The sequence below is a fragment of the Dermacentor silvarum genome, chromosome 11 (genome assembly GCF_013339745.2).
Source record: "Dermacentor silvarum isolate Dsil-2018 chromosome 11, BIME_Dsil_1.4, whole genome shotgun sequence".
In the NCBI taxonomy this organism is placed as follows: domain Eukaryota; kingdom Metazoa; phylum Arthropoda; class Arachnida; order Ixodida; family Ixodidae; genus Dermacentor; species Dermacentor silvarum.
In genome coordinates this window covers 61,696,658-61,709,184 of record NC_051164.1, presented here as the reverse complement: position 1 = coordinate 61,709,184, position 12,527 = coordinate 61,696,658, and the positions used below count along the sequence as shown (strand labels likewise).

The window sequence follows — 12,527 nt, the reverse complement described above, 5'->3', positions numbered from 1 at the left end:
GCTATACAGCAGACGACAGGAAAAAAGAAAAGCGGGCGGAGTTGCAGACGAAACAAGAACAAAATATAAGCGAAAAGGTGGGCGCGCGCGACTTTAACAGCTATCCCAAACAGAGAACGCCCACGTGTGGCGTGGCCGTGTATTTGATGCCGCGCGCACCGCAAACGGGGCCACGGCGTTTTTTCTTCGCGCCCTGTCATTTCTGTCAGGGCGAAAGTGGCTGCGCCAGGGAAGCATATACACACGCTCATCCGCGGAACGTGGCTCATGAGTGGAAAGCTGCAGTTTGGTGTCGACCTGTGAGGAATGATTTCGGTTCCGTTTTGCTGACCTCTTCCGGCGAGGCGGAGGCGGATACGCATACGTCGACACGCTATACGTGGGGCTTTGATTATATGCGGTCGTCCTGTGCGAGTATGCGGCGACTGTGCACGCAATTATAAAGATATCGATCAACTGTTTATAAGACTATTTCACAGAAGCGTCTGACTGCCGCCATCTTGAACTGTTAGCGCATGATGTTTTCAATTTGTAACAACCAAATGCACGCTAAGGCAGTCGATTCGTATGCATGAAAACGGTTGTACGGATGCATTCGGTATTTCCATGACCACGTTAATTTGACGTCACTGCGCACAAATCTGAGAAATTGTTCGTGTAACACGATGGGCGGCGCTCATGAATGCGTCATCTGAAATTTGAAACGTCAGTTGCAAGCTACGCTTGAAAGAGGCCGGCCTCTCGTGACGAAATGTATTTCGCGATAAGGGACATATTGAAGGACCCGTTTAAATTGAGAAAGTGCAGGGTTGGTTTCCATTGTTTCCAGCAGATCAGCGCACACTCAAGTGTGCGATGAGCCGGCGCTTAGCCTTTCTCATTTGGTTTGCATTTATCTCCGAATGTGCGCTGTTCTGCTGAAGTGACAACATTGATGTCGCACGAATTGTCTCGTAAGATCAGTAAAGAGGCATAACAGGATTGTTGCTCGCTGGAGCACGATTATGAACAGAGAGAGCGGAGTGAACTTTTACGCACCCTTTACGCACAGCACCGTTTATACACCCCTAAGGGTGTTAAAATGTTTCCAAAGAGCGGTGCGTGTCAGAAAACTCTAGGGTTCTCGCATTTTGTTTGATCGTGGCGTTTGCTGTGTGCGCAGTTATACCGCGAGGAGCCTGGTACCGGCCGCGTCTACGTGGCCCTGTCTTCTGACTCGACCTGCACCACTCAGCTGACGTCTGCCACCAGCGGCTACGAGTCACTCGTGCTCACGCCAGGTGAGACTTCACGTTATCGCGTCACACGTTACCCTGCACGTTGCATATGCGTTACGTCATCACACGCGTCACCCCCAAGAAACCAAAGGGCGCGCTCACGCCTGATTTTCACCACCAGAACGGGAAAAACTGCTAATATACAACAAGATCCACTAACGAAGCCGACAGGAAGAGAACACAACAGAAGCGCCGACTGTCAACCGATGGCTTATTTCGTAAACGTGGGTTAATATATAGCGAAAAAATTCGAATGCGAAATAAACAATCCGTTGATAGTTAGAACTTGTGTTGCGTTTTCTGTCATACGTATTTGTCAGTGTGCTAAATTTTCGACATGAATAAGTATCAACTTAAATGCCAGTTTACTTTTCCTATTAAAGATGAGAGCTAGCCTTGCAGCTTATGTTTTGCTACCTGTGGTTTGAAGTTCCATGTTATCATCCTCATTTATACCAGTAAGGGCTGCTTGCAGTGCATAAGTGTTAGAACAACGTACATACAAGCGTGGCTACATTAGTCATTGGCCAGGTAATCATCATTAAGATAAACCTATTCCGACTCACCGCAGGACGAAGTCCTCTTGGAGCTATCTCATTGCCTACAATGCGTGCGAACATCTAACATGTGAAATTTCAAGGGAATATGAATACGATTCGTAGGAACATAACAATAGGTTGTTTCTGTGAAGTTTGGGAATGAAGCAGTTCGAACATGAACTACATTAATTAAGAAAAAAAAAAAGAGAAAGCTGCAGTTGCCGGGAAGCGTGACAAGCAGTCAGGGATCTTTGAATAGCGTTCCACTCTTAAAGGCGAAGCTTAAGCGTCCTCCAAATTTTTGGTAAAAGAAATAAACAATCCGTACATATAAGGGACTTGAGTTCGGACCAGCTGACCCCTTTCTCCTTTCCTTCCTCGGCCGTGCCCAACGCAGTGCCCGAGCGCAGCCTTCCCGCGGAGGTGGAGTCGGCCACGTGCCGCTTTCCCGAGTGGAGCCAGGGCCAGTGGGAGCGGGTGCGCGTCGAGGCCGGAACCCTGGTGTTCCGCGACACCGACCGCTTCGTCACGCTCACCGCGCGTTGCGTCACCCGCCAGAACAGCACGCCCAACGACCGGCTGCTCGTCTACGGTGTCACCCAGTGGTGAGTATATGCAATATGCAAGTGACGCAACCAGTCCTCCGTGCCAGTGCCTCGTGCCCTTCTATATATACGGGATGAAAGTGACAGTGAAACCTCGTCATAACGAACGAAATACAGTCCAACCCGCATGTATCGAACCCACATATAACGAATTATTGTGTATAACGAACAGCAGTAAGATCCCCTTGAAAATTTTTGTATAAAATTTTTATTTTATATGTCGAATTACCTATATATTGAACTTTTTGTGATCTTCAGATTCAATATACAGTCGAACCGGGATATACCGAATCTGAAGGGGAATTCAACAGCAAATGAAATGCCTAATAATTATAATAGTAATGACACCAAGGGTGATGACGATGTTTATTTGTTCATCGTTTTACGCAAAGTAATTTAAGAGTGAATGAATAAATTCAAGAGAATGATAGAGTGTTTCTGTTAATCAGGAAAATTCGACCTCAAGCGACCTCCTGAATTGTGATGACAATGTGCACAGAGCACTGAAGGTACATGTTGGACTGATGGGGCTGGACGCGTGAGGGCGGGGGTTAATTCGGCCTCAGGGGGGGGGAGGTTACAACACCCGTAACCCCCCCACCGTCGGTGCGCCACTGGTGTAATGCACCACGGTGTGGTACGCACATCGCTGGTCGGCGGGAACGTTTAGTGTGCGCCCGCACAACGCCCATGCCAGCAGCCGAAGCCATAACAATGCCCCGACTCCTGTAGAACCGATTGCGCGGAGCCGTGGCGGTGCGTCCACCTGGCTTCTTTCCTTTCTGAAGCCACACACGATGCGCCGCCTCTGGAGGCCTTCTAAATTCTCCACGCGCGGGTCACGCATGCGCCGTCGATACTGGGACAGCACGGCGGCGGCGCGATCTCACCTCGAGGGTGCCTACGATTGCTATCACAAAAAAAAAAAAAAAAAAAAACACATCTGCGATTATTCTTTCACTAACGACACGTTATGTGTACTACAGTCATTCGTTGCAGCAAAGCTGCTGCGCGCTATGGTTAAGCACGGCGTCGCAATCATGTCGCGATGAGCGCTGCTGCCCGTGCCTGTACCCTTCGGTAACCCGGAATACTTCGACGCTAAATTGCCTCCGCTACTCTGACACGTACCTTCCGCTATTGCCGAGCATGCTGTAACGTTGCAATATAATATGTGAAAATGACTATCGTTTCACAAATCTCCATTGTGCACGAGCCTCACGTGTGCAATTTCTCTTTAACGCAGCGGTGAGGAGCTCTACTACTGCCTCTGGTTGCGGCGCCGGTCTACCAACGTCATGGAATTCCAGCTGGGTGAGTTATCGTGGCAAACTGTACGCCTCCACCTTCGGCATAAAGAGCACGTGAAATAACTTTTAGCCTTGATTGCACTGAAACAGCACAACTTCACTTGTCTTTATTGCATTTTTTTTTTTCAGAATTTACACATTAACGTGACTTCAAAGGACTACACATTTTGATGCACCTATTCAGAGCGAGCATATTAACAACAATAACAACCTTCAAGGGTGCTTATTAACACTTCATACTCCCAGCTGCCAAGTGTGCTGGTGTCCTATGTTATACCTGTGGAGTGTTTAAGGGTGTATACACTATACGCCAGTCACTTATTCTACGCACCACTAGAATGTATGCATCAACTATTTGGTCGGGATTTTATGATGCTTCATGCTGCTTATTTTAGTCCGCGCAAATTTTCAAGCAATCAAGTGTCTGCTAACATTTTACTTTGTCATGAATATAAAGAGTGTATGCCAGTTGCTCACAATAAAACGACACTTCACGCTATAGAACAAAGTCAATGGCATCAGTTTTTGTATGCACTTAGTGCTGACGTATGAAACTATTGAAACACAACAGGTGTAAAATTTGTGAGCACCCTTACGGGGTGCTCATGGGTCTTAGACTTGGGCATTAACAAGGAAGGTTGGGAGCAAGCTAAGGTCCGCACAACGAGCGATGGAGCAAGAAATTAATAAGGTGATAAAGACTGGGTGCCCAACCTGATATTCTGGTTGAGATTAAGAGGGCAAAGTATCGTTGAGCAAATCATGCAAGGCATACATAGCTGGTAACCTGTGGTCTGTTAAGAGTTACAAAATGGTTTCAAAGCAAAGGGCCACACAATTCGGGGGCATCAGAGGTTAGACGGAGTGATATAAGATTAGAAAACATGCAGGCATATGTGATTATGTGCAGTAGACTTGAAATAGGCTAATGATGATTACAATGATGCATTGCTATCGGCTGCAACATTGTCCTCGAGTCCGTGCAAAGTGGCACTGATGGTTACCCGCACTGTCTTCTTTGCAGGCTCAAATCCCAGTGCCCACCCTTCGGACTCGCTCTGCAGTGATGAACAGTTCACGACCACGACGTGGGTCACGCAAGGAAGTAAGTACACTGCCGCAGCACATGGAACGTTTCCATTGTTGCACGTTTGTGCTTTTGGTTGAAGGCAGAGACGCAATGAATTCTGTTTAAAGGACTGCAATGTCTTTGCTGTGCAGGGAGCCAGTCGTCGTTGGCCGCGTGCCCCATCACTGGTGACTACACGGGTGTCATTCCGGGCACCACGGGTCTGTGTGCACGCGTCGCCTCGGACTGCAACAACCCCGACATTATGTTCTACTCCGTCAGCAGCTGCGAAAACAAGACGCACGTCTACGAAGGTGAGAGTTCGTGTGCGCAAATTTATTTGGTGGTGGTGCTGTGATAGCTTTGCATTTGGCTCTCTACACTTTACAACCTTTGGGGCTTAATCTTGTCTACATACAATAGCTATCATGTCTTGCTTGCATTTCCTTTTTTAAAAACTCTGTGCTCGCTATCTGTCAAGAATGCTATGTCTCGCTCGTGCCATTCATTCACAGCGTTAAAGAAAAGGCACGCAATATGACAATTATTGTTTAGGGACAATTATATAAGCCCCAAAAGGGTGCAACGTTTTTCTCAAAAACTTTACACTCTCTAGGGTGTAATCTCGTCACACAGCGATGGTCGTCATCGGTCTTTGGAGTATTTTCATTTAGCTCTTCGTGCCCACTAACTTGCGGTCAGGAATCCGCCATGTCGTGTCCATTGGCAAGGCCCACTTCTCAGTTTAAATGGCCACAGCCACACCAGCGGCAACGCAGGTGCGAGGGGCAGAACAAATTGACGGGCAAAGAAGCCTGCGTTTATTCCAGTGAACGAGTTTATATCCAGGGTAAAAAGCAATGATGATGATAGCGCTGTCTTGGAATAATTGCGCAAGGAAAACGAGCACATATATCGCATAAGTGGCATCACTTTGCTTAAGATGAATCCACACGGCGGGCTGAATGGCAGATTCGGACCGCGGAGCGGATGTCATGCTCTACTAGAAGCTACGTCCCGATACTGCTCGTGGCGCTATTTGATTTCGCAAAGTCATAGAAGTAATGCTCAGTCTGGCTATCAGCAATTCAGTCCGCTTTATCCGTATATTCATTTTTAGTGCCAACAATTGTGCCTATTTTGTGGCAGCATTTTATAAGATTTATTCACACTTTCATCTGCCCTGACGTCACTCACCTTTTTGTCACGATGAATGGTGCTAGGCGTTGTTCCAAAATACCATGGGCTTGCGAGGGTTCACCATGTTGAATATGGCCAGCCACACATGGTCCAGTTAGTGTTTATACCTACTTCCATTCATTCTAAATGCCAGATATATAGATCTCAAACACGCCTTTTACAATGTTATGTTCTGCTCTGGACGTATGGTGCTGATGTATTTTTCTGTTCCCCAACGCAGAACGCGAGTACCGCTGCCTTGGAAGCTGGGAGGAAGAGGGAGTCACCTACACCTACACGCAGAGGAGGGACATTCCAGGATACCAGTGCTTCGTGAGTGCATATCGCTACTTTTCAAAGTGCAACTCTGAACTTTTCCGATGTCTACAGATTCTAATGAAATCGATACTGAATGTTTTCATGGTCATGTGTGCGGCATGGCTGACAGTTTTTTTGTTTTTCTTCGAGTTAAACTTCAAGATTGGTGCACATGCTCTTGATGTTTAAATTTAGACCAGTGGTTTCTACTGGCTACCCTGTGTTTTCCGCATTGCGACGTCACGACGGGATAGGCACCACTGTGTCAGTGCTTTGTGAAGTTTGCTTTAAACAAAGTGTGCAAGAGCACCACCATGACTTTGTTTAACTGATCTGCTAGCAGATCAGTTAAACAAAGTCATGGTGGTGACACTTCATGGCAGCAGCCATGAAGTTTCGTCATCATTACCATAACCTTCATAATGCAATCTTTTAAATTTATTCTTCACCTAGAACAGTAGTGAGCCACATTGAGGCATGTATGTTCTAATGTCATCACTGATGCCACGTGGACTGTTAGTATGTAGCATGAAGTGTGTTCTAAAAGCACCTTCCTTACTGGGTAGAACTATTGCATGGAGTTAATTCCTGTTTCTTGCACACTGTGTAAACATGTGTATGTACTAAATATAACTCTGCAGCCTTAACCAACACCATGTTTTGTCTTTTCTCACAGTCCGGGAAGATTATACGGAGTGGAGACGAAGCCTACATCAAGGAGGCAGGCGAGAGCTGTATACGGGGTGAAGATCCTGTTCTTTACGGAATGAAGATAGCCAAGCAAGGTGAGCAAATACTGCAGCTTGAAAAAGGCCCACGAGCTTCAGTTGACAATACCAAACATCAACATTTCATAGTGAAAGCTATAGAGGGAGGGCTGACATCATAACTATCCATGCTTGTGAAATTCCATCACCTTCCAAAGTGAGGCTAGGAATAAAAGGATGACAGGTCAATTCAACTACCTGAAGAAAACGTTGCCAATATGAAAAAATGTCAGCAATATGGTCATAATCTGCATTTGACTCAGCTGTAAGAGCTTTCTGCAACACTGCGCACATTAATGAACTAATGGCACAGTTGGGCAAAAACAGACACTAACAACATTAAAGCACTAGAAGGAAAGGGTTGGGATTTTTGTGCTTTAAATAAAGGTTCAAATCTCCTGAACTCCAGAAAAGCTATGGCAAGCATTACAGCGCCATAAGTAATTTCCTATGTTACTTGTTTCTGCAAATTACTTTCGGTACACAGGTGGCAGATGCATCATGAGGTCATGAGGCAACGTTAATCTGATGGTTCGTTTCGCTTGCTCTGCTCCTGCGACTGCAGCAACTGCTATGCGTGAGCACATCCAGAAGAAAGGCGTGCATCACTCTTGTTTCTTTTTTTTTAATGAGAAACGTCATCATATGCCATCCCCTTATTGCTACACGACACAAATTTTGCTCTGTGTCATGGGATCACGATAATGTCATTGATGCTGCTTCAGGTATATCGAGAGCAACTTCAATATCAAATTAAAATACAGGAACGTGCTGTTTACCAGCCTCCATACTTGCTGTCATCCTATTATGAGCATGAAGCATGTGGTATAATTTCTACAGCTTGTCACAGCCCAGTCAGTACTCTTGAAAAGAACTAAAGAACAAATGATATTTTGGCTTCGGCACAGAAGCATTGTTCGCTGTACAGATTCACTGCTTGTAAAGCAAGCAGCAATGAAGATGCCTCCCCTTACCACCAAGACCCCCAACTTCCAACATCACTGATGCAGACATGCACCTCTTGTTCCTTCTCTAAGTGCAACACACAATGATACCATTAGCTCTCAGGCAGTTTGCTTGAAAGTTATTGTCGTAAGCCTACTGTCGTCTGGGTTAATGCAATATTTTTTTTTTGTCACTTGCAGCTTCGTGCAACACTGTGCTGCCACCTCGTCCTCCTCCTGTTCGCGCGCCATCACTACCTCCACGGAAGATTGGGGGCCGCCCTCTGGTGCCTCCACTGCACCCCAACACCCATGACCCGTACTGGTATCGGGCCGAGACCCAGCAACCAAGCACAAAGACCTGGAAGGCTGTCACTGGTACGTACAATCTCGTATGCGCCAATAGCATGCATTCTAGGGCAGCGAACAGCACAGCTTGGAACTGCAGAGATGAAGCAGGTCCATTTTGTACATTAATGAGACTGTTTCCTCGCTTTTACAAGCAGTGCCCACAAAAACAGTAATAGCTAGATGTTTGCATTGGTAACTTCACTATTGAAGAGCATATGAAAGAGCATGTTTATCATGTGCTTTTTTTGTATTTGTTGCATTATTTTCCCTGATGTCCTTATGTGAAGTCCTATAGTACATTAGACTGTATATCGTCTGCCGCGTTTCACTGCCTATAAGCAAAGCCATGGATCACGTCAAGCCCTAATGCCTCTTTGTCCATGGTCCCCAACATTAATGGAATTGAAATAAAGTAAATTGAATTGGAGCTGAATTGAATTGTGTGTAGCTGTCCTTTAACAACATTTGCTGCAGACGAGGTTGCTGAAATAAAGGGTTTGCCCTCAGTGTGGCTGAAATACAGTGTCTACCCACAATTCGTGTCTCAGTGGCTAGCATTGTACTGCTAAGCACAGTTCCAGATTTGATTCCAAGCCATTATACTTGCAATATAATGGGGGCAGAATAGGGGAAAAAAAAAAAAAAAAAAAACGTTAGAGCATTGAGCTTTGGATGCATGTTAAAAAGAATCAGGTAGCCAAAATTGATTCAGAGCATAACATAGCCTAGTGTTGCTTTCAGACATTGAAGCCCATCATCCAGTTGAAGTGCAGCATTTGTAATTGGCTTATAAAATTCATTAGCTTGAGCATCATGGCGCTTGCTCTAAAAATGATGGTTATGTATTTCTAGACTCGAAATAGTTAAGCAAAAATTTAATTGCCATTTTCTTGCATTTTCATTCTCCTCAGGTCGTCCAAGGTTGAACGAAATCCCAGGCAGCAGTGTTGGCATCGCTGGAGGAAGTCGTGTCGCGATGACCGTGTCCTGGATGACGGTCCTTGTGTTCCTGGCCCTGTCAGCAGGTGCCCGGTGAACCCCACTTTTCTGGTCCAATGTTTGCACAGTCAACCCGGTGTGCTCCACCGCCCCCTCCCGAGAGATGGTGTAGTACAGTGTGCTAGTTCCAACCTGTGATAACGACCAAACCTTCTGCCCCACGACGACGCTGCAAGAGACTCAATCTTCAATCGATGCAGGCGAAGGGCAACATTGGCCAATTAACTGGAAATCTAAAGGCATTGTCGGACTGATGTGCAGTGAGTGCGGCGATTTCAACCATGTACAGCATGCGGACAAACGACTGTGCAAGAGTTCCTCATCGAGTGAAACAAAGCGTTTCGTGAATGCATCTGACCGTGCGGTGCCTATTCCTGCCTCGGTGGTTGCAAACAGCGGCAAGAAAACAGACGTTCAAGCTCCTGTTTTCACCCCTCTGGTGCTCACAAGTCGCCTGAAAATCAAAGTACACAAGAAGTTGCAGCTGCACTGCAAAGTGCTCTTTGCAAGTGATGCAACACTGCAGTGCCTGTGAAGTGCGCAATCCTACAAACTGAGGGCTTCAAACCAACCTACAGTGAAAGAGCCCAGCAATGTGGCATTCATGTGTGCAATGCTAAGGAGGATGCTGCAACGAACATTAGCCTGAACCAAGGAAAGTGTTTTCTCCTGTGCACTAAAAATTGTTTTATGCTATTGCTTTTCCCAAGACTAAGAAAAAGAAAGGAGGTGGACTTTGCTGAGCTGGGAATGTGCTTACGAACTTAAGTGAGCTGGACTCACTTTCTTGTAGTCTTTCTTCTGTTTGTTCCCATTGTCACCGTTAGTTCTACAGCACCATTGCAAGCGTTAAAGAATGTGATGTGTTCGAAAGTGCCTTCAACGGCGTAGTCATGTTGACTGTGTGAATGTATAACCTGTGACCTCATGCAATTTTTAGAGACTTCAATCTCTGCACATTGAAGCATTTTGGAACTATCAAAGAAAAAAAAAAAGTCCTTTGTTTCTGAGTGGAGTGTGAAATCTGACTTCCCTGATTCTGTGAGTGAAAGAAAAAAAAAAAAAAAAAAGCTGTGTTTTGCCAGCGTTCATGTTTCTGGCATCTTGTTGCTTACAGCTTGTTGTGGCAGCTCAATTGTTATGGTGCTGTGCAGCCAAGAGTGATGGTAGAGGGCTCAATTCCCGGTCACGGTGGCCGCATCATGGTGGGGGCGAAATGCAAAGAGCACACATGTAGGGAACTTTGCATGCATGTTAAAGAAGTTCAGATCACTAAAATGAACCCAAAGCCCTCCACTATAGCATCTTTAATTGCCCCTGCATTGCTATGAAATGTTAAGCCTAATGAGTCAACAAGCCACTTGATCTTGTTGCCTACAAAGCAGCTAGAAACGTAAGTTTTGATACCAAAGACCAGCTAGGTATACTGGTACCAACTGCAAATATGGCCACTTGCCATTCTTGCCACTCTGACAGCTTGCCAGAGGTGGCTTCTTTACAAAAGCATCACCACAGAAGTTGGCTGTGTCTTGTACCAAAGTCGTGACATCAGCATGAAACAGTGTTCATGCGTGGACAATCTAAAGTGCAATTTTAATCACACTTGTTAGCGCGAAGTCTGCACGGGGCCTTGGAAGCCCATAGTTAGCTTACAGTTGCTGAAGCAACGCTATTGCTGCAAGCATACTTTACGGTTTCTCTGTGCGTGTGTCATCATACAATACTTGTACATTATTTGTGTAGATATGTATGTTTACCAAATCAACAGCTGTGTACATAAACAAGCTATTTATGGGCTTGATTCTTAACTGTACGTCAGTCCACAAGCAAGGCAGGGAATGCTTTAAATGCTATGCACCTACATTTCTTTGCCATACAGTTGTGTATCTAAACAAGGGACATAGCCTGTGTAATATAAATGCTTTCCTAAAACTGCAGGGCCAAGCATCATGCTAACAGCCCCCATGGCTGTGCCTGTGGCTAGAGTAAGCACCAACAGCCAAACCATGATATGCAACATGGGTATAATGAATTATCAAATATTATAAAGTAAATCTAAATTGCTTATCGCCAATGTCAGCATGTAATGAACACACGCTTATAACGAATATTGGATATAACGAAGGTATTTTTGTGTCGGATGCACCCTTGTTATAATGGGGCTCAACTGTACACTGTCATAAAATATTACCTTGCATCTACTATAACTATAAACTTCTGAAATTATTTGGTCTTCCAGTCAAGAATATATTTCACGCACTTTCAAGCCATACGTAAAGGCCCCCGAGTATAACCAGCAATAGAATATGCATACCAAATCTTGAACCTCACTGGCATCTCACATACTAAGTACATGGAATACAAAAGCTTGAAAACTGCAATGGTAGAATTGCAAAAATAGGCCTTTTGCATAACTTGCTTCAACGATTCCTGATTGGGCTAAACCTTTCATACCGTGTATGATATTACAAATGCAGCCTTTTTTTGTGTACAATCATTTTTAGTAACAATGACACAAACTGGAGGGACTCAAATGTACAAAGCTCTGGAGTGCTGGTAAATATTAAACTAAGCTCAGTTTTATAGAAACAGCACACAGTGCAGTCCACTGTTAAAGGGAACACATCAGTTTAGAGATGGTGCAAATTTTCCCTTTCTGGCACATGTACAATTGTTTGGCTTTGCAACAGATTACGTGTGGTTTATTGCACCCGCACCTTTCTATAGATCTGTGCAGTGCATTGATATATAGCTTGAGCCAGCACTTGTAGCTACAGCAGCAAAGTGAGAGCTGCACATTACAGTGTTCCCTTCAACAGTGGACCCCATTTTACATACACATATATTAAATGATACACAACTGCCTCGTTATCAATGCTGCCATTATGACTGTATGCCACTGATGCGTTCCATGCTTGAACTGTGCATATTTATTTGTGTGAAAGAATGCACTCATGTTGTGTCGACTTGATATGCTGCAATTTTCGTGTGTATATTTGTTCTATTTTGGAATAATACATGGAGGTGAACTCCTCAAACTGAAACCTGACTGTGTATGGAGTGATTGACACTACCAGTAAGCGTTGTCCACTTCGTGAATTACGTCATCCACGAATTCCAGAGCAAATAGTTTTAATATGAGATGACAGTAGTTAACTACATCATAACC

General features: G+C 45.0%; 2 protein-coding genes across 2 annotated transcripts in view; one reads left to right on the top strand and one right to left on the bottom strand.

Annotated features, from left to right (window-relative positions):
* LOC119433654 (uncharacterized) overlaps positions 1–12,408 on the top strand; it is a 101,043-nt gene extending 88,635 nt beyond the window's left edge. Inside the window, exons 7-15 of the mRNA XM_037700907.2 lie at positions 1,163–1,280; positions 2,214–2,421; positions 3,668–3,735; positions 4,756–4,836; positions 4,953–5,114; positions 6,221–6,312; positions 6,974–7,082; positions 8,210–8,386; positions 9,271–12,408. Of these exons, the coding sequence (XP_037556835.1) occupies positions 1,163–1,280; positions 2,214–2,421; positions 3,668–3,735; positions 4,756–4,836; positions 4,953–5,114; positions 6,221–6,312; positions 6,974–7,082; positions 8,210–8,386; positions 9,271–9,395 (1,140 nt within the window). The 3' untranslated portion in view covers positions 9,396–12,408. The remainder of the gene's footprint in view (positions 1–1,162; positions 1,281–2,213; positions 2,422–3,667; positions 3,736–4,755; positions 4,837–4,952; positions 5,115–6,220; positions 6,313–6,973; positions 7,083–8,209; positions 8,387–9,270) is intronic.
* Positions 9,474–12,527, bottom strand: part of LOC119433449 (F-box only protein 21-like) — a 39,667-nt gene continuing 36,613 nt past the window's right edge. Inside the window, exon 11 of the mRNA XM_049659192.1 lies at positions 9,474–9,490. The gene's annotated coding sequence lies outside the window, so the exon portion shown is untranslated. The remainder of the gene's footprint in view (positions 9,491–12,527) is intronic.